The 20,216-nt window shown below is 41.9% G+C and overlaps 1 protein-coding gene across 2 annotated transcripts in view; it reads right to left on the bottom strand.

Annotated features, from left to right (window-relative positions):
- PEPD (peptidase D) overlaps positions 1–19,969 on the bottom strand; it is a 147,937-nt gene extending 127,968 nt beyond the window's left edge. The window contains exons 1-3 of one of the 2 annotated variants that reach the window (XM_063410695.1): positions 19,861–19,969; positions 15,385–15,568; positions 14,001–14,128 (exon numbers count right to left, since the gene is read on the bottom strand). In XM_063410695.1, coding sequence (XP_063266765.1) covers positions 14,001–14,128; positions 15,385–15,568; positions 19,861–19,877 — 329 coding nt within the window. In that variant the 5' untranslated portion in view covers positions 19,878–19,969. The remainder of the gene's footprint in view (positions 1–14,000; positions 14,129–15,384; positions 15,569–19,860) is intronic. The other variant, XM_063410696.1, reaches the window with a different exon arrangement.
- Positions 19,970–20,216: the final 247 nt, after the last annotated feature.

Raw genomic sequence — 20,216 nt, 5'->3', positions numbered from 1 at the left:
TGTGCTTCTTTATCATTTACATTTCTTCATGCTCCAAACAGTCCTGGGCTGTGACACGAACAACATGAAACCATTTATGGTGGTCTGAAGCAACAAATCACAGATTTTTAAAAATTTATTATCTGTGAAAGTACTACTCAAAAGTAACACAAAACTATCTCATTATATGTTCTCTTTTGCAATACTCCTTGTGTAGACTCTTCCTATCAGTGACAGAGATTTCAAAGCAATTATCATTAATCTTTTCTCCCTGGCTTATTTCACATATAATAAAAAAAACCCCACTGTATCCTCTTATCTTTATATATTCTCTATATTATAGCTCCCTCACCTCCAACATTTGCATACTCTGTTTTTCCTACAGGCACCTCCTTATTCTTCCTTCATTCCTCAGTCACTGAAGTACTTTAATAATCCAGAAACACGATGAACAGATTTAGCACCTTCCAGTTTTGTTCTCTTTTACAGTTTTAACCAATTCATGTGGTATCAGAAGAATCCCAGCTGTAAAACCAGCTAATGTATGGCCAATGGTAATTTATGGTAACATATGCTCTTTAGAGCAATACATCCAAAGCACCTTTTTATAATTAATTGCATTGTTTAAATCAAAGAACTTTTAATGTAAAGTAAATATTTCATAAAAGTAAACCCACAAGTGTGCTGGATTTTGTTGACTTCATTTAATCCAGTTAAAGTAAGAATAGGTCTCATTTTCCATTACTCAAATAAGAAAATTTCTTTTCACAAGCTCTTTCTCAACCTCTTTTTCATTCTTGTTACTAGTTGCCTCCTATAATTGTGTAGCCTACAGCACACAGCTACTAATTTAATTCTTTGGTTATGGTTAATATTAATCCGTTCCAGCTTTAATCCCTCCAACATTCTTTTTATGTACACTATGACTCTTTTGAGGAACAGAAGTGGCTCATCATTCTTTCAATGCTGAGGAATTTTTCTCTACTCTAAGAGAACAGCAGCTTCCCACAATCCTCCATCCTCTCCCTCAGTTGTTAAACTAGGTCATCTTTGAGATCCTTTTGACTTCATCACACCTAATGACAAGCTGCCAGATTCCCAGATGTGTACCTCCCTGCTCATCTTCTTGCTATCTCACTCAAAACTCAGCAAGACCTTTAGCACAAAGTTGAGAGCCTGATTTCTCAGCTCCTCTCTGAAGCACTCACAGCTCTGCCTCACTTTTTTTATAGTCATTTAGCACCTCCCAACAAGATGGATAAATAAATTCATATACACTTCCCACAAACTGCCATTCCATGGGAGCCACTATGCTCCAGTGATGAAGTTTCCCCTCCCACTGGGAAGATTTCTAAGACCAACTCTATTGCAGAACCACAGAGGTGCAAGGAAAAGTGTACATGAATTTGAATCTGTATTTGAGCCAAAAAAGTCTGTGCTGTCACATAGAAAAGCAGTATAGAAAGCAACCAAAGACAAGGGGGGAGCAGAAGAAGCAAGAGAAGAAAAGCAGGCCAAGGGAGGGGATTCTGCCCCTCTGCCCTCAGGTGAGACCTCACCTGCAGAGCTGGGCCAGCCCTGGGCCAGCCCAGCAAGGACCTGGAGCTGCTGCAGAGAGCCCAGAGGAGGCTCCAGCATGAGCAGAGGGCTGGAGCAGCTCTGCTGGGAGGAAAGGCTGGCACAGTTGGCATTGCTCACCTGCACAGGAGAAGCTTTGGGGTGATCTATCTGTGATCTTCCAGTACCTGAAGCAGCTGACAGGAAAGGTGGAAAGAGACTATTTACAAGGGCCTGGATTGACTGGACAAACTGACAGAGGGCAGGGTTAGATGTGATACTGGGAAGAAATTCTTCCCTGGGAGGGTGGTGAGGCCCTGGTACAGGTTACCCAAAGAAGCTGTGGCTGCCCCATGCCTGGAAGTGTCCAAGGCCAGGCTGGATGGGGCTCTGAGCCCTGGGATAGTGGAAGGTGTCCTTGCCCATGGTGAGAGGTTGGAACTCAACGATCTTTAAAGTCCTTTCTAACCCAGGCCATTCTATGATTCTGTGATCCTCAGTGGTAACTTTCCATATTCTCTCTACTCTCTTCCACTTTTTCCCCAGTTTAGTGGGGCTCAATCTGTATGCACAACATGGTAGTTACTGTAAAAAGTACCAGTGCAGAGTTCCTGAGAAGATCATGGGCTCAGTACCCATTTTTATCGAATTTGAATGCCAAACAGGCTAAAGCTAGCACTGATCACCATTGTCACAGGGTATCTTCCATGAAATGCTCACTGGCATAATGAAAATCAGAAGTTACATTCAGTTATCATAATTTTAGGTACATCTTATACTTCCCAGGATGAGCAGTACTTCTCTCTACAAATGACTCTCAAGAAGCTAGAGTAAGTTAACTGGTTACAACTTTTAGTTTGGCTTTGTCATTTGTAACACTGCTATGGGCTGCCAGTTTTAGAATTCTGATTAATCACTGCAGAGACTGTGTGCAAAAAAACCCATAGCAAGCCATAAATTAATTAGAAAGACTACCCAAGTGGAAGATATGATTCCAGGTATTATTGAATCATGCCTATTTACCTATAAACATATAAACACCAACCCTTTTGTAAACAGACGTGAACAGAAGCAATGACTTAATTTTTACAGGCTTCAGGCAGGGGCTTGGGGTGAGCAAAATCGTTTAGATTCCCTTACAACACAATGTGGCAAAACCCCACTGAGAATAATGCATATCAGCCCTAAAAAGACTCTATCCTTTCCCTATAGTTTTGCAACTCCAGCCAAGCAAATACCAGTGTTAATTAGAATTGTCAATAGTTAACTTCCAGAATAACAGGAGTCATCATTTTCTCTTATAGTGGAAACAAGCAACTCCAAACTCTTGGAACATGCCCACGTACACATGGCCAAGCATCTAGGCAAAAGTCTGGCATCTCAGAGTTCAGCGCCATTAGAAAGAAAATGTAGGAGTTCTGCACTGATATTAATTTACACAAATATGGACCTCATTTTTCTCATTTCCAGCCACAAAGGACCCCTTAAACCAGAGTCTGTCTCTAGTTCATCACTTAAAATTCACCCCAATTTCCGTGGGAAAAGCATAAGTTATTTTGGGTTAAACATTAAGCTGTTCACTTTCTGCTGATCCTTCCCATGAAACTCCTCTCTCTTCCATGTTTTTCTGCCCCATCCAGATCACCTACTTGGCTTCTTACTCTCAAGATTTTCACAGTGATTGGGAAATGCTGAAGATGGCCTAAAGATGTGAAGTTGTATTTTAAGATATGAATTCTTATAAACATTCTTATTTTAACAGCTATGGTCTTATTTAAGCACCAAATATTGAAGATTCATCCTTCAATTGTAACAAGTGATAACTTTATTTTGAACAAATTCTACTCAGGCAGCAATGGGAAAAAAGAGCTGGGGGAGCAGCAGCAAAACTTCCACAGTGAAAATACATTAATGTGAAACATTAAGTCAGAGAATAAATTCATATCTTATAATAACTGAAACTAATTTCTCTTACACACATTGATCAAACACAAAAATCCCCAGCAAAAGTGTAAGGGAGCATAGTATTAAAAACTAGAAATCACAGATCCCAGTCATTCATCTTAGCGAAAAAATCCAAGTTTAGAATAAACTTTTCCATTTGGTTTAACTAAATTCACATGGTACATGATGGCATGTTTAAAAACCAAGATGCTTCATCAAGTCACAGCCAAATCAAACCAGTTCAGATTTTACCAGACCACATTATTAGGACTGGCTCCACTCGGATGTGATCCTCAAAGTGGAATATAACACTGACTCCTCTGTTTATCCATCAGTAAGATGATCAGCTATGACAGTTCTGTGTATCTATAAATACACGAAAAATTTATTCTAAAGCTTTTACATATTTGGACAAAATTCAAATCACAATTTCTTGCAGCAGTTTATCAACCATGTTGTGTTTCCACTTTAACTCCAACACAACTTGGTCTCATTGCCTAAAAACATTTTAAACCTGTAGTTCATTACATTGCACAAGAATTCATAACACAAATCTTAGGAGATCTGTACAAATTTGACATCACTGTAAGAATTCCATTAAGCAACATTTCTTTGTATGCTAAAGGACTCTGGAGCAATAGCCTTGTAATACCAACATGATAAAAAGTGTTCTAGTTTTCATAACAGTATTCAGAAGAGAGGTAAAATGAGATGGATCTAAATCACGAATGCCAAAGAAAAACTGTGAACAGAATTTATAATACCTGATAGATATTCCTGAAAGAAACACATCTAAGACACCTGGTAATATATTTGCAGCCTAATTGCTGATATACATTTTTATGTATATGCTTTCATTTGCATCTAAACATTTGTCCAAACTTCAATATATTTAACACTTATTCCCTCTGTATTTCCATGTTTCAATGCTTCTAGGGCAGATTTTTCTGGTTTTAGATTTACAGTGGATCAGCTCTAAAATGAAATTCAGCTTTTCCTGAAGCAGTCTGATTTAGCTTTTCTTCAGCATTTCAGCTGGAGTTCCTAGTTAAGGATTAGTTATCTTACTGCATAGCACTAGACTAGAATATTCATGTAGGAAATAAATATTCCAAATGGTATGTTCACTGTGAATATTAAACAAATTATACACCTTCAATGTTAAGATTTGAATGGTTTCAGAGAATCCTTGAGTCCTCATACCTGGCTTTGCTTGTGTTTTGCAGCTGTTCTGGAAAAAGGGTGTCTTCCTCCACTGTTACATATCAAAGAAAGCAATAGGTGTAGCCTACCATAAGCACCAATGGGATGTAACTGCTTTTCCACAAAATGAAATATGAATTTAATATCAAATGGCACATACAACAAAGCAGTATTCTGGATAGCTGAGCACACATGCTATCACTGAATCTATATCAGGACAAATAATGGGAATTACCTACAATTTCTAATCACTGTACCTGGCTTTGGCAAGAAAAAACAAAACAAAAACCAAAAACCAAAAACAAACAAAACCCAATCAGCATTAATTTAATGTGTTTTTTTAAAAGGAGCTGTAGGAACCTCAAAATAACCAGTCAACCATTTTGAGGAACTCCTACTATGTCAGGGAAAAAGACAGCAAATACTGACAGAAAGCAACACGCCCTGCTAGAGACTTTCTGCTACAATTAAAATACAGATCCACAAGTCTTATTGTCTTTAGGATCCACAGCTCCTGGTAGATACCATAAGGTGATGCTTTCATAAGCAGTAATTAAAAGTAAGGATTAACATAGTTGGAACAATAACAGAATAGACCAATAACAAAGATTTCTACACAATAATGTTCAGGGTACACTACTCTCCTAATAGGTCCTACATATTTTATTGCCTAAAATACACAAAAAAATGTCCAAGTTTCTATCACAAAATCAGGAGAGGATGACTCTCGATGCAGTGAGACAGAAAGGCTAAAGCTGGTGAACTTCACAGTAAAGCTTTCTGCTTCTTCCATTCAACCCTGACTTTCATATTCAGAGTAACAGATATAAAACACCACTTTATGGCAAAATCACTTTGTCTTGAGCAAATTAAATGCCTACATTATCCTGCAGGTAGCACCTGCACATGGCACTGCAGCACACACACACAGCATGAATTACATTACATTTTTGCTCACATAAATGAGGGAAAGCACATGCACAAGGAGAAAATTGGACAAGCATAATCTTCAGCACTTGAAGTTCTACACAGTCAACAACTCATTTCTCAGTCCTTGCTAGAATAAGCTTAAAACAGAGTATAAATTTCAGGGAGACTGCAAACACAGAGTAACAGTCTTGGCAAAATTTAAAGCAGAAGAATAGAAATACATTAGCATATGTAGAGCTGAAAGAGGAAAATGGATGCAAAAGCAATGTTTTAATGTTGTCAGAGATTCACCAATAAACTGCCTTCTCATTACAATATCATCAAGTTAACAGATGGTAAAGCATTAACCAAATAAGAGGGTGTCAAGAACTACTAGGAAGAACCACACAGCACACTTTAAATGACACCAGCAGATGTTCCCGATTTTGTCCAAAAAAGTGCCATCACCTTTATATCCAAAAGGAATTTCACTATCTCAAACAAGAAGATTAAAAGGCACCAAGCTAGATTTAAAACAAAACAGTACTAATGGGCTTGCTGGTATCACAGACAGCCTCCAACAATGTTTTGACTACCTTAATGGTACTCCCTTTGCACATTTCTCTAGATTATTGCTGCACTCTTTGAATGACAAAACTACCTGCACACACGTAAACTCAGACTCCCTGCTCCTTTTGATACAGTCTCCAGCAAGATGGATTATGACAAAATAATGGACTTTAAAAGAAATCAAGATGAAAGTGACAACTCAAGCTGATCTGACTGGAAAACAGGCAGGACTGTAAGTGAAGCCCCATCTGTCAGAGGGGCAGAAGAGCAGAGTCCACAAGCACAAAGCTGGACACAAGGTGCTGGGTGTGCCCAGTGCTACACAGATCACACAGAATCAGAATAACTAGGAGCAGCAACACAGGCCACTGGACCTAGGAGATCAGAAATAAAGTATTGAGGAGAATCTCACAGTAAGTCCTAGTAAAAGCCAAACACTGACCTCTCTATTGCATCCAATTCAAGTATACAGCCTCACTGCTCCTGCTTAGCTGTTCCCACCACAGGCATTTCCAAAAGAGGAACAGCTCTTTAGACTTTCTATAAATTCTGCTTCAAGCAGCATTGTCTCAATTAGACATTTAAGAGATCTTATCAAGAGCTACCCAACAAAAACACAGAAAACTTGCAATTGGTAACCTTTGCTTTATTCCTCTCTGAAAACAAAACTCTTCCTTTGAGTCAAGGGCTCCATACAGAAAGAACTGTGACTAAGGAAATGTTTACACACTGAAATCCCCAAAAGATTTCTTGTAGCACTAAACTGATGACATATACTCATTAGAAAGCTCTCTTCTTAAAAAAAAGAGCATAAGAATTATAGCAGTTAAGATATGAAGTGTAATTTCTAGGTCAGTATATACAGTAAGTGTTTCACTCAAACACTGGTCTCAATTCATGCTTTTTAAGAAAGGAAATTATATACCAAATCTGCCAAAAGCAGATGTTCTGCTTGCGTTTTGGAAGAACATCACTACTGGGGGGGTGGGAGGAGTGGGGGTTAGGGTTGGGCCACCTGCTCTGACTGCCAGAGCTCCAGCAAGGGGCACACAGCAGTAAAACACAATCTGCCTGCTTTACACTCACATTGAACTTTTAAGAAGCATTAATATTAATGATACATTTCCCTAACACATTTTAACACACCAGTTGGGTTTGTTTTCTCTTTGTTTCTCGACAGAGACCATACTCTTTCAGAGTCCTTCCTGAGCATACAGACAGGTCACAGGGAATAAAAATCCTAAGGAAAACAGTTAACATCAAGAGCTAAGAATGCGAAATTTCAGAATTGCAAGAATAGAGGAACCACTGTAGGTAATTTCACTGAAGGTTTTTTTTCACTGAAGCACCTTGGCAACAAGAAGCAGAGCTCTGCCCTCAGGCCATGGCAGTGGCACAGCAGAAGGCAGTGTGGAGGTGCAGAGGCCTTGTTGGAGCACTGCTGGCAAACCCAGATGGACATTTCTTTTGCTGCAGCTCACCTTCCTACCAGCAGCAGCCAAGTCCTTGTAGAAAAAATGCATGGCACACCCGATTAAAAAAAACCAACTTGGATTCTCTGATACTTCAAAATGTTATTGGGAGTTTATATCACTGAACTCAGTACTCCTGGTAGCACATTACATAAAGCATGAAATAAGAAATGCCTGGTGAGGGTTATCAGCATTCCCTTCCACACCACTGAAATGAGACGTGCTATCTCAATCTGTGGTTTGAAGCCACATCCGGATATTAAAAAACTCTGGTGCAGCATCATCAAACAGATTTGCTTGGTGCTGCTTCTCAATGGGCCTGGCTCAAAAAGAGGAGAGGAAAAAGAAGCACTGAAGCATTCACTCAAAGGTGTATGCTGGTAGAGATGGCTAATCAATGGACTGATACGCATTGCTATTATGGTTTCAAGCCTTCTTAACAAGAAATTTAAGCTGTTTAAGAAAGCCTTAAGAAAGTAAAGATTTATACAAATAATTACTGAATTGAAAGTCATAAAAACAATACACATTCATCCCAGACAAAGCAAGGCTTGTGGACAAAGAGAATAGTGGGACAACGACTAAACTGAACATTTGAGAAATCTGAGCATTTGAGCAGTGCTTTTAATGAAAACAATTGTCAGTGAAGTGACAAGACAAATCAAGACATTAATTATTTTGAAAAAGTAATTTTTACCCATAGAGAAATCAGGCAGCCAGCCTATGGGAATCTCATGAGGTTTAACAAGACCAGGTGCCAGAGCTGCATCTGTGTTGGGGCAACCCTCAGGATCCATCCAGGCTGGGAATGAGCAGGACAAGAGCAGCCCTGGGAGAAGGACTTGGGGGTGCTGGTTGGTGAGGGCTGGCCCTACCCCAGCCGTGTGTGCTGGGACCCCAAACCTGCCCTGGGCTGAGCCCAGCGTGGGCAGCAGGGGAGGGGATTCTGCCCCTCTGCCCTCAGGTGAGACCCCACCTGCAGAGCTGCCCCAGCCCTGGGCCAGCCCAGCAAGGACCTGGAGCTGCTGCAGAGAGCCCAGAGGAGGCTCCAGCACGAGCAGAGGGATGGGAGAACTGGAATTGTTCAGCCTGGAAAAGTGAAGTTTCAGAGTGACCTAACTGTAGCTTTCCAGTGCCTGAAGGAGCCAAAAAGAAAGATGAAGAAAGTCTGTTTTCAAGAGCCCGCAGAGACAAAACAAGAGGAAATACCTTCAAACTAAAATAGAGTAGGTTTAGATTATATATTAAAAAGCAATTTTTCCCTGTGAGGGTGCTGAGTTCCTGGCACAGGCTGCCCAGAAAAGCTGTGGCTGTCCCATCCCTGGATGTGCTCAAGGCCAGGTTGGACACTGGGGCTTGGAGAAACCTGGGATAGTGGAAGAGGTCTCTGCCATGGTGGGAACTTGATGATCTTTGCAGTTCTTCCTTCCAACCCAGGCCATTCTATGATTCTGTGAAATCAAATAATAAATGAATGGGGGTCAAGAAATGGAAATCACTGTACCAGGGAGAGAACTGGAGTCCTGGAAAATAAGCACCCTTGCATAAGTAAGTCTTGTCAACCGAAAGCAACCAACTTTATTGTGCAGTTTTGAAAGGATCAGATGAAGGGTAAAGCAACACATGTACCTGAATTACAGGAAAATATTTGACAAAAAACTTTCTCAAGGCTGCTACTCTCCAAAATCGACTCAAATTGGTTTAGACAGAAACACCACAAAGTAACCAGAAACCCAATGACTAGTCATAATACGAAAATGGAAAAGCCTAAAGCAGAAAATAAAATAAATAAACAGATAAAAAGATGAGCATTCCATGGGCTGGGAAACCCTCCAACTGCCAACCTGAAAAGTGCTGTGTCAATTTAGACTGATGTTCCCAGAAGTTAAAGCAATAAACAGAAATGGACTGCAAGTCTTGATTAGTGGGATACTGCAAAGATTGAAATTGGTTCTGACACTACTCAGAAACAGAAGCAGAACTGAGTATGTCTGAGATCCACAGAGAACATTTCCAGGTGGTAACAAACTTTGCAGATAAATTGCAATGCCAATTGGTACAAAACAGTAATAAGATGACCTAAAGTAATTAAAACCTGGGGTTTTTTTAAACAGCAAAATCAAGACTCCGTGGGTACTGGGAAGTGACAAACTGCAGTAGAAGTTCATACTGAGAGAGACAGAAAAAGAAAAGCATATCTCATTTCAGATAAAAAATTACAATAAAAAGCATCAGGAGATGGCAGATCAGTTCTGAAGGTAAGAGCCAAAAACACACAGCTCTGGAGCAGGCTATGGAGAAGAGGACCTGTATGCTCCACATTATTAAAATTCCTGCAGAAGATGTCCTTCATTCCTGCAAAATGTACTTTAAGAAGAGCAATTAAGGTAATCTGAACTTTGCTCCTTATAACCCCCCACACTCCACTCCCTTTCCAAAGAGCTGTCCCCACTGTCAGCTTCCCCTCTACAGACCTTGGCCTCTTGTTGCCAGAACAAGGGTAATTAATGCACCAGCCTCCATCCCCACGACACAGTCAGATAACCTGACTGTGTGCACCCTGCTGTGCACGATTTAATACTCACAATTACTCAAGATACAAATGTCACAAAATCTCATCAATCTCCATGAAGAAGATGAGATCAAGAAATCAATTCTTAGCTTCTAATTTTTGTGGTCACAAAAGTCCATAAGAAAAAAAAAGGTAAAAGCCCACACAGACTGAGAGGCTACCCTCTTTTACAAAAGTGTTAAGGGAAAAAAGCAAACAAACAAAACCCCCCCAACTATACACTTCTGCAGTTTTTTCAAAAGGCAGTAAAACTACTCAGCTTTGCTGATGTCAGTCAAGTGTAATCACCAAAACCAAAGGTTGATTTTGAAATTTATGACAATGTTTTAAAGAGCTTCCTCATTAGGTCACTGAGAAATAACTAACATTTGCAAAGCATTTCAATGTGCTTTATCACAGCTCCAAGTGCTAATTCAAGGTTCAACTTTGAACATACAGATAGTTTTCAATCAAATTCCTGGAGAAACATTACTTACAGTGGGTGCAATGGCAGATTAAAGCTGCAATACTTACCAGGGATCCAGTAGAGCTTCAGAGAAAACACAAGAAATTGCAACATTAACTGGGTACCACAGCACCATTTTATTTTTCTGAACCATTAATACATTTAATATGTGTTTCTAAAGTTAGAGCATGAAAGGGTTAAATACTTTTTGTCTTCCATTGAAAACACTCTATGTGGCAAGGCTATTAAGTTATTCTGGCATGCTCTCCACATAAAGCAGCTGCTGTACAGTATGCTTTACTTTATAAAGTATCTTTAATCAGCACACTGACTAGTTCTGTCATTTATAATTAAGGAGGTAAATGGCAGGTGCAGCATTAATTAGCAAAACTGAAGTCTTTGTGAAGACATGCAGTCATACCAACTCTGTTTCCTAGGAACAGAAATGATGGCCAACAGCTTTGTTGCACCAAAAACTTGACTAGGTAAGACTGTGCCAAGAAAGAGGGACATTTACAAAACATTTACACTTCTGAAGCCTTTACTATCCTATATTACCAGATTCATTTTTTAAACTCTTCCTTCTAAAGTTAAAAACAGAAAAATATTCAGGAGCAGAAAAGCCACCCACTAAGCTCAGAGTCATTCTCAAAGTCTGTGTTTCTGCCTTACAAATAATGGAGGGACAGGGGCAGAGGTACAAGTCAAGAGACAGGCCAAGTGGTTCTCTTACTTGAAAAGATTTTTCCACTCAACAACTAAAAAATTGTCAGGCCTAACATCTGGAGAAATGCCCACAGCCATAATTTAAAACCAGAGCAATGTTGTTGCAATCCCTCCCATGAACGTAGGACCACCAGTCCTACAATTACCCTCAGAACAATTCTGCAACTGCCACCTTAAGAGGCTTTGGGTTTTTTTGGAAGTCCATAGTCTGCAAGTTAAACTAAATCTCTCCTTCCTTTTAAAATTTCAGAGGTTATTTTGGCTTGAAGGACTTCTGAAAGGCAGCCTTACAACTATTTTTACAAATCTGCAGAGCACACACAGCATGATCCTACCAGATCCATAACAATTCCAAAGCCAACCTCAACACCAGTAGTGCTCAGTGCTGGGTTGTGGGCTGACCTCAGCCTCCACTGGGGCATTCCCCACCTCCATCTGTGCTGCAGAGTCCGCAGGCACCGCCTCAGCATGCAGCACCACTCATAAAAACAAGAGCAGTGGTGAGGCTGGAACAATTACAGTGTTCATGGTCTCAGGCATAGACTCACGGTCTGCTGATCTCCAAGCAAACACTCTCAGATACTGCACTGGCTTTGGCCAAACTAAGACCGCAATTTGAATGAGTCAGGAAGCCCCATTTTCACATTCAACACAAGAGAATTAACCCTTCTGAACGACACCTTAGCCACACTCCGCTTCAAAGGCAACTCAAATATATGTTCTCCAGTAGTGAAGGCACAACACTACATCACGTGATACATTTAGTAATACAGCAGTGGTAAAACTGTAGTAAAGAGCCTTTGGCATTAATTTTAAGAGAATCTATGTGTTTCTGCCCAAATTCACAGATTCCCACACCTGTCTTAAACAGAAAACAGAATAAACAGCGGGCAAAGCAACTCCACCCTGTGCTGTGAACTAGCAGACCAGCTGCAGACCTCTGTAAGACACCAACCTCCCAAATACCACAAAAAGCAATACACTGATTTGTGCCCCACTGATGTTACATGACTGTTTTCTCCATTGGGTGTAGATAGTGCCTTTCACAGGCCCAGAAGTAAGCACTTCCAAGGCAAACTGTAGTAATAAACTGCAGGGCATGGAAGGCATACTTATTTGTGTTTTTCTTTCAGTGGTAATTTTGAGTTAAAATTGAATCTTCTGTGAGGGAACACAACCCCCAGCTGTGTGCAGTACCTACTGTCAACCAACTTATGAAGCAGAACTGCTACTGACTCACAAATGAGTTATTCACCCATCTTCCTTCTGACAAGCAGAAAAAGTACATGACCACGGCTGACAGAAAACAAGATTCAAACAGAGGGATTCAGGAAGGGCAAGGAGAAGAATTTAGAAAACAACAAAGATCATTTGTTGAATGAAGAAGACACAATGACAATAAATCACTTTTAACTAGACTTAATTAATTCTATAAATGAACAGATAACAAGTGCTGCACAAACAAATCAAAAAGGTCACTAGTTATAAGCATCACAATGTTTTGTTTGAGAATGCAAAATGAGAGGCTGGAATTTCAATAATATTTTTAAGCTTTTTTAGATTAGGCACAATCAGTGTGGGTATGAAACAGCTGTTCTGAACTAGCAGAAGAGAACTTAAGAATAGGAAAAAACTTTGTCTATAAGTGAGAACAAGCACCAAGTGGGAACAGATTTCAGAGATTACACGGGTGGGCTTGCAGAACCTGTCCTCCCAGACAGGTGTGGCTCACAGCTGAAGCATTTCAGACAGCAGGATGCAGATTTTTATGGCATCGCAATTTCAGTCCCCAGACAGGTCTAAGACAGTGAAATTCATATCAACTCTGTGAGAAGACAGCAGCCATGCCCTGCCATATGGTCTGGCACACTTCAGCACCTGGGATCAGTTACAACTGTTTTCCTTTTCCCAAAATTAGCATTAAAAGTGATAGCGTCAATTAGAAGTGAAGCAGCTTGTCAAAAGACTAAACTAGAAGCAATCCAAGGTTCTGACACAATGTAGGTGATACAAGAATTTACAGTTTGGCAGAGACTGTAAATACAATTAAGACTGAGAAAATAAATGAACACATAAATAAATCAATTCCTCCACTACTATGGCACTGTGCAGTATTTACTACAAGGGTGGATGGAGAGATGTTTACGGCATACTCATAGAATAGCATTTAAATCACATTTTCCTGTCTGTGAGTTCATGTTAGAAACGCCCATCAGAGGCTAAACCACCTCATGCCATTCAGAAAGCTTCATTAGCTAAGGCTGCTGCAAACTGGCAAAGCAGCTTGAAAAAGCCTGCTTTATTATTTACCTTGCTTGGGCTTAACACACGAGATACTGACTTTTCTTTATGGTTCACCTTCCTCTCAGAGCTACCATGAGACTTGTGGGTTCCAATTCCAAAGGTGTTGTGTTCCAAATGGTGGTGGATCATTTCATGTCACATGATCAATATCAACTGTTGTGTTTTGTATCTTTCTTTGTATATATCACTCTGAATACATCATTCCCATGGCATGATTTGGTGGAATCTGATTAAACAACACAACACTGGAGCTCTACAGGCAGTCATGTTATATAAAGTACTTGGATACACCAGAATGCAGTTAAAAGACAGGTCTTACTTTCCCATCCAAACAGCATAGCTTTCAGGGAGTTGTGGAACAAAAAGCATAGATCTTCCAGTATCAACATCTACTGCTCCAAAGCAGCCTGCTTCAGTTACTCCAAAAGTCCAGTGAAAGTAAGATTCCTAGGTTAAAACAAAATATATTCTTAGACCTCACTTCTACCAGCTCTAAAAATACACTACAGTACATGTCAATTCCTATTTCCACATATCTGGGAGAGGTCTCTTGCTTTTGGAGGGGGAGAAGTGGTTTAGGTCTAAACCTTTTCAGACTGCTTAGTTTTAGGTTAGAATAATACAAATCCTTTTGCTGGCAACTGGAATGGATCAGAGATTAATAAATTACCATAAAGAGGTTAACTCCACACAATAAACATACACTACACATTAAAATACATTCTTCCAATCTAGAATTAGGGAATGTATTATCAGGGAGAAACAGTCATGTCACAAGAGACAAGGCAAAAGCAGAGTGCAGCTTCACTGGGTTGTGAAGGCAGAGTGCTGCAGTGAAACCCCAACCTTCCCCAGAGAAGAGGGAGCTGCACGAGGAACAGCCCTTAGCCAAGAGTTATTTTAAGAACAAGTAAGCAAACAAGAAAACATCTAACAATACAGGATTTAATTTTGGTAACAACAGACATATGCTCTAGTAACCTGAAAGGTGCAGCTCCTTTAAAACCAGACTAATAACTTCATTAAGATATGTGCTATCTAAATTAGAATTTACTGAGTTTCTTTCTTCATAACATACAACAGCTCAATTAAATTCACAAAACAAAGTGCTGCAGAAACCATACAGGATATGGGATATGGATAAATTGAGTTATTTTACACCAACATCCCCAGAATGTGTTAAGTCCTATTTGTGACAGAAGAACACATTGGTACTTAAGGAAGAGTCTAATTTAAGAAGACACGTTGTAAATTCCAAGATATGGGCTGCTGTTTTATAAAACCATGAAATATGCTTTTCTGTTAATTGATTAATTCAGCTTGGGTCCACTGTAACATGTTTTATTACATAAAGAAGGTTGTTTTTTGGGTCACAGACAGACTGAAAAAATGAAGAAATATTCCAATGATGTCTTCAAGATTAGATTCAAACACTGCTGAGCAGTAAGGCCTTGAATAAGTTTAGGTCTTTTAAACCAGATAATGAGCCTGCACTAAAGCACTGAAAGTGAGAGCAACTCAACATTGAAGAAGCAACTCAAAGTTGAAGAAGCAACTCAAAGCTGAAGTAGCAATGTTATAAAGAAGCCAATTTATTTAAGTGAAGCAAGCCAATGCACATCTGAGAGATAAAGAGAAAATAATTTAAAATTTCATGCAGCTGAAGTTAGTTTCTTAGTTTGAAGTTCCGACTCAGCTCTTACCTGGCGAAACACAATACCAGTATCAGTACAGTATCTCTGGGTTTCCTCTCCACCCTGCAGCAGAACAATTGAGTTCTTCTGGACATCCTTATTCTGTCTCAGCCGTTCACACAGTCGTCTTCTGTTCAAGGCAAAGAGCGCCACAGGCACTTTCAAGGTCTCATTCCCCAGCCAAAAGGAGGGTCTAGAAGAGATTTTTTGCAATTGACAATTAATGGCAAAGACAGTGGTTAGCACAATTCAGATGCACGGTGTTCATTAGTTTAGTTCAACTCCACTAACAGGAGGCTCATCACTCACGGGGAGGAGATGCTGCACACACACATCATTTCCAGGCAACCATCAAGCATCGCTCACACAAGCACCAAAGGAAAAAGGTGGGAACAGCAGACAAGGCTGGCTGCAGCACAGCCCACAGCACGTCCCTCTTTACAGCCCTTTGGGTAACAACACAGAGTGACCACAGCCCGTGTCAGCTGAGGACAGGCAAAGCACGAGGGGACAAAATTAGTTCTGAGCTGCAGAAAACAGAAGTGGAAGTTTACATTAAATCTAGCAAACTCCAGCAAGTCCTTCTGGGAAACAGAGTGGAGAGAAAAGATGATGGACAGCAGACACAGGCCAACAGCATTTCCCATACTCACACAGGATCTGCAACTCTCTTTTCTGTGTACGTATGTTTATTCTTGCATGCACACAAGCAGCTTCAGCCAGTGACTGAACTCAAACACGTGGCCACCGGAGCATGCACTGGGTACAAGCCCTGTCCCTAAGGCAACACAAATTCTGGGACAGCCCAAAAAGATTCTGAAAGATTACACTCAACAGAGCTGCAACCGCAAGGATACAGCTTAAAAGCAGAGAGCTCACTGTTACTAAGTGATTTTAGATGTTGAAAGTACCTCCAGAATATGTGGCTGATTCATTCACATTTGTTTCAGATCCATAAGTACAGTTTTTTGGAGCCTTACCAGTAGAAATACTACAGCTTTTCTACTATATAGACCAGAGGGAGGAGTTTAACCATGAGAAAAATCTAAAAGCAGTTTGATTTGGGGGTGGTTTTTTATACTTAATGTAGCAAAGCTAGCTGTGCTTTGGAGCTTCAGTATTAGAGATGATCAATAAAATTTATCCATAAAATCCCATTTTTTAAGTCCAATTTGTCTCTCCACCTCAGCTTCTCCAAAACGACTGCACAGTCCCTTTCTATCAGCTATGCTTTACAGGAGATGCCAGAAAGGTGCAGTTAACTTGTTACTATGTTAAGATGTCAAGAAATGAACCAGAGGACTTAACCTTAGAGGAGCAAAGCTCCACATCTTAATTATTATATAGCTTTCACAGGCAATCTGAAAGGTAACCTTTGTTTTATAGCTGCATAACCTGCTAAAGGACATTATCAACCTCGGGAATGTAAACCCTATAATTTCCTACTGCAGCCACAGCATAAAAGAGCAACTAAAATACTTTATTTTAGTTGCTTATAACCACTTGATGTAACAGCATAAGTAATTTTAGAAGGCGAAAGACTGTTCTTGCTAATCCCATTTTCAAACTATCTCCTTACAAGTTCAGCTGATGGTGCACAAACCCCAAATGTGTTTATTTTTATTCTTTCCAACACACACCTGACAACCCAGCACCAAGGCAGGTAATCATCACAAGGGCTGCAGACCACCTACTGCAGCACTCACAGCCAGGAAACAGAGAATAAGCTTCTGTTTAGCTTTTGTTTGGGGGTACCCATGCCTGTAGGAAGAACGAAGCAAGTTCACACAATCCTAGCAAAAGCTACTGGAGGTTCTAAGTCAGAGAGTGAACCTTACACTGAAAATGGGCAAGGCTTTCCAGGTCCAAAGCTGTGGCTCAGTAATTCAGCAAGGCACAAGAGGCTGAAAACGCTGTTCTCCAAGCATGATTATCCCTTGGACTAAGTACATGCAACGGCCTGGAAATCGTATGCTCACCTTATGGGACACTTATATAAGGGAGGAAAGAACATCAGATACCCTGATATCATATGTTGCTCTCAGATCTTTATATCTGCTGATAAAAGAAAAAAAAAAACCAAACCAACAGGCAGAAGTTGTAGCACAGCCTCTCTCATGTTTTACCTCAAAGGAAGGAAAAAAGTCTCCTTCATTGCTATTTTACTCACTTCACAAGTTTGAGAATCTTTTTCTGTGATTTAAAAAAAAAAGAAAAAAAAGGGAACTCTGACCTCTCCTCTCCATGACTATTCCTACACCCTGGAGTTCACAGGAAGCTGCTACAAAGGCACATTTTCATCTCCCTTAAATCTAATATTAATGCTTTTATTACACTTAAAACCTTTGACAATTCAAATGAGACTCAAGGAGAAATAATTACATCAGGCACCAATTCATACCAGTAGTTTTACCAAGCCACTTAACTGTGCCTTTTCCTAAGATCTTAATGCTAAAGATAAAATGCATTCTAGTGCAAAGTGATAGCTCTTATGCACATTTTCTCTAAGTGAAAGCGTGTTCTTCCTTGGACATAACAGATCCCACTTTCCCTGTCTGAATATAATGCCACAATATTAATCCAAAGCAGAGCACGACCCTTTTTCAGTTTCCACCCATTCCTCCTTGCCCTATCAGTACAGCTCCTGAGGAACAGTCCCTCTCCAGGTTCCCTGCAGCCCCTTCAGCACTGGAAGGTGCTGTGAGTCTCCACACAGCCTTCTCCTTTCCAGGCTGAACAGCACCGATTTTCTCAGCTTGTCTTCTTACAAAAGGCACTTCAGTCCTCTGATCAACTCTGTGACCTCCTTTAACTTGCTTCAGCAGAGTTATCAGAATTGAATTAATGCAACACATTGGCTGGTCTTTCAAGGTCGGCTCCTTCTGTCAGCACAAGGACTCCAGCATCTCCAGCCACAGACTCAACCCACAACTCTGCTGTGAAGTTACACACTTGATACAAGCACTTTGTGGTGCATGCCTCTTCAAAGCTGTGCCAGCTTCTGCAAATAAACCTTGGCCAGTGTCAAAAGTGGATACTTGCAAGAACCAAACAGGGCAAGAGAAGCTCAGCTCCCTTGTTTTCTCCAGCCTGGTACCAGCATTCAACCACTGCTCGGTCTGGGAAAGGCCTCCCCCAGTAGCTGACAGTTTCCTGCTGGCTGTCACATGCAATTTTTATGATCACTTAGGCCCAAGCTCACAGATAAGCTCTTTTATTCTATTGTACTGCAAGTGAAATATTGCTAGGAACATTAAACTACATCTGTTTCTTTAAAGGATATTTTTCTTTTGCCTGGAGCTTCTGATTTTCAATGCTTATTTCAGAAGTTTTGTATTTTAGAGAGAGTACATTCTGGCACTATATGATTCATCTAACATTTTGGATTTGTTGTAAAGCAAACAGAAAACACTAGTAACCAAAAGTCTTATTTTACTTCTGGTTTTCCTACCAGTTTTCAGTTAACCTTTTGTACTTTCAGGTTTTTTTGAGCAGAAAATTCTTGGACTGCCATTTCTGTTCTACTGAGATCCCACAGAGAGGTTCCAGATTTCAATGAAAATGAGAAACTACTTTTCAGTAAATTATCACTTGCTTGTTGACTGGGCCTTATTTATTTGTTTGTTTCGAGCAACAGATTCATCAACATCAGCCTGAAGCCTAAACAATTTTCAATGCTCTTTCCACATGTGAAGCGCAAGAGGCTCATGCTAACAGCAGCACACGGAAACAGGGGATACAACCAAACAGGAAAAGCACCTACGGCTGTTCAAGGTATAAAATGGGTATTTTCTTCACGGCCAAATCAGTGCTTCTTCCAAAGTTGACAGCTTGAAGTCGCGGCGCCGCTCCATGTCCTTCCTGCCTACCCGGCCCAGCCCGGCCCGGCCCCGCCCGGCCCGGCCCGGCCCGGCCCGGGGCTGCCCCGGGGCACCGGGCAGGAGCTCCCGGGGCGGGGAACGCCCGGGCCAGAGGGGACCCGCAGGGCAGCGACCTCCCCAAAGCCCCGGCTCACAGCCAGGCTCCAGCCTGACCCGTGTTCGGCAGCTTTGGAAACTTCCCCCTCCGTTTTGATACAGTTATAACAGCACCTTCTTACAGCACGGGAAGAAATGGCTGAATTTTGCTACAAGATGTGAGAAAACCCTTGTGCTATGTAATCTAAGCCGCCCACAAGCATCACTTCCAAACCTGAGACAACTCACAGGACAACGCACGGCTGGGACGAGGCACTGCGAGCCAACCCTCCCCGGGACCCTTCACAGCTCCCTCACCGCCCGAAAAACCCGAAACTCCCCGGGAACCCCGGGTCCAGCGCAGGCAGCCCGGCGCCGTTCTATGCCCGGACACCGCCGGCATACCGGGACCCCGCGAGGCTCCGCTGGCCGCCGCGCCCCGCCCCATGCCGCTCGCATGGAGCCGGCAGTACGGGGGTCCCGGTGCCGGCAGCATGGGGGTCCCGGTGCCGGTCCGGTGCGCACTCACCCCTCCGCCGCAGCCATGTTCGCTCCTGGCACTGCGCGGTCACGTGGCGGCGGCGCCTCAGCGCGGGGCGGGGAGAGCGGCCCGGCCCCGCCCCTCTCCCCTCACGGCCCCGCCCCGCTCCCCTCACGGCCCCGCCCCGCTCCCCTCACGGCCCCTCTCCCCTCACTGCCCCGCCCCGCTCCCCTCACGGCCCCTCTCCCCTCACTGCCCCGCCCCGCTCCCCTCACGGCCCCGCCCCTCTCCCCTCACGGCCCCGCCCCTCTCCCCTCACGGCCCCGCCCCGCTCCCCTCACGGCCCCTCTCCCCTCACGGCCCCTCTCCCCTCACGGCCCCTCTCCCCTCACGGCCCCGCCCCG

The sequence above is a fragment of the Prinia subflava genome, chromosome 13 (assembly GCF_021018805.1).
Source record: "Prinia subflava isolate CZ2003 ecotype Zambia chromosome 13, Cam_Psub_1.2, whole genome shotgun sequence".
NCBI lineage: Eukaryota > Metazoa > Chordata > Aves > Passeriformes > Cisticolidae > Prinia > Prinia subflava.
The sequence above is the reverse complement of the archived record's forward strand: the minus strand, read 5'-3'. Positions and strand labels throughout refer to the sequence as shown.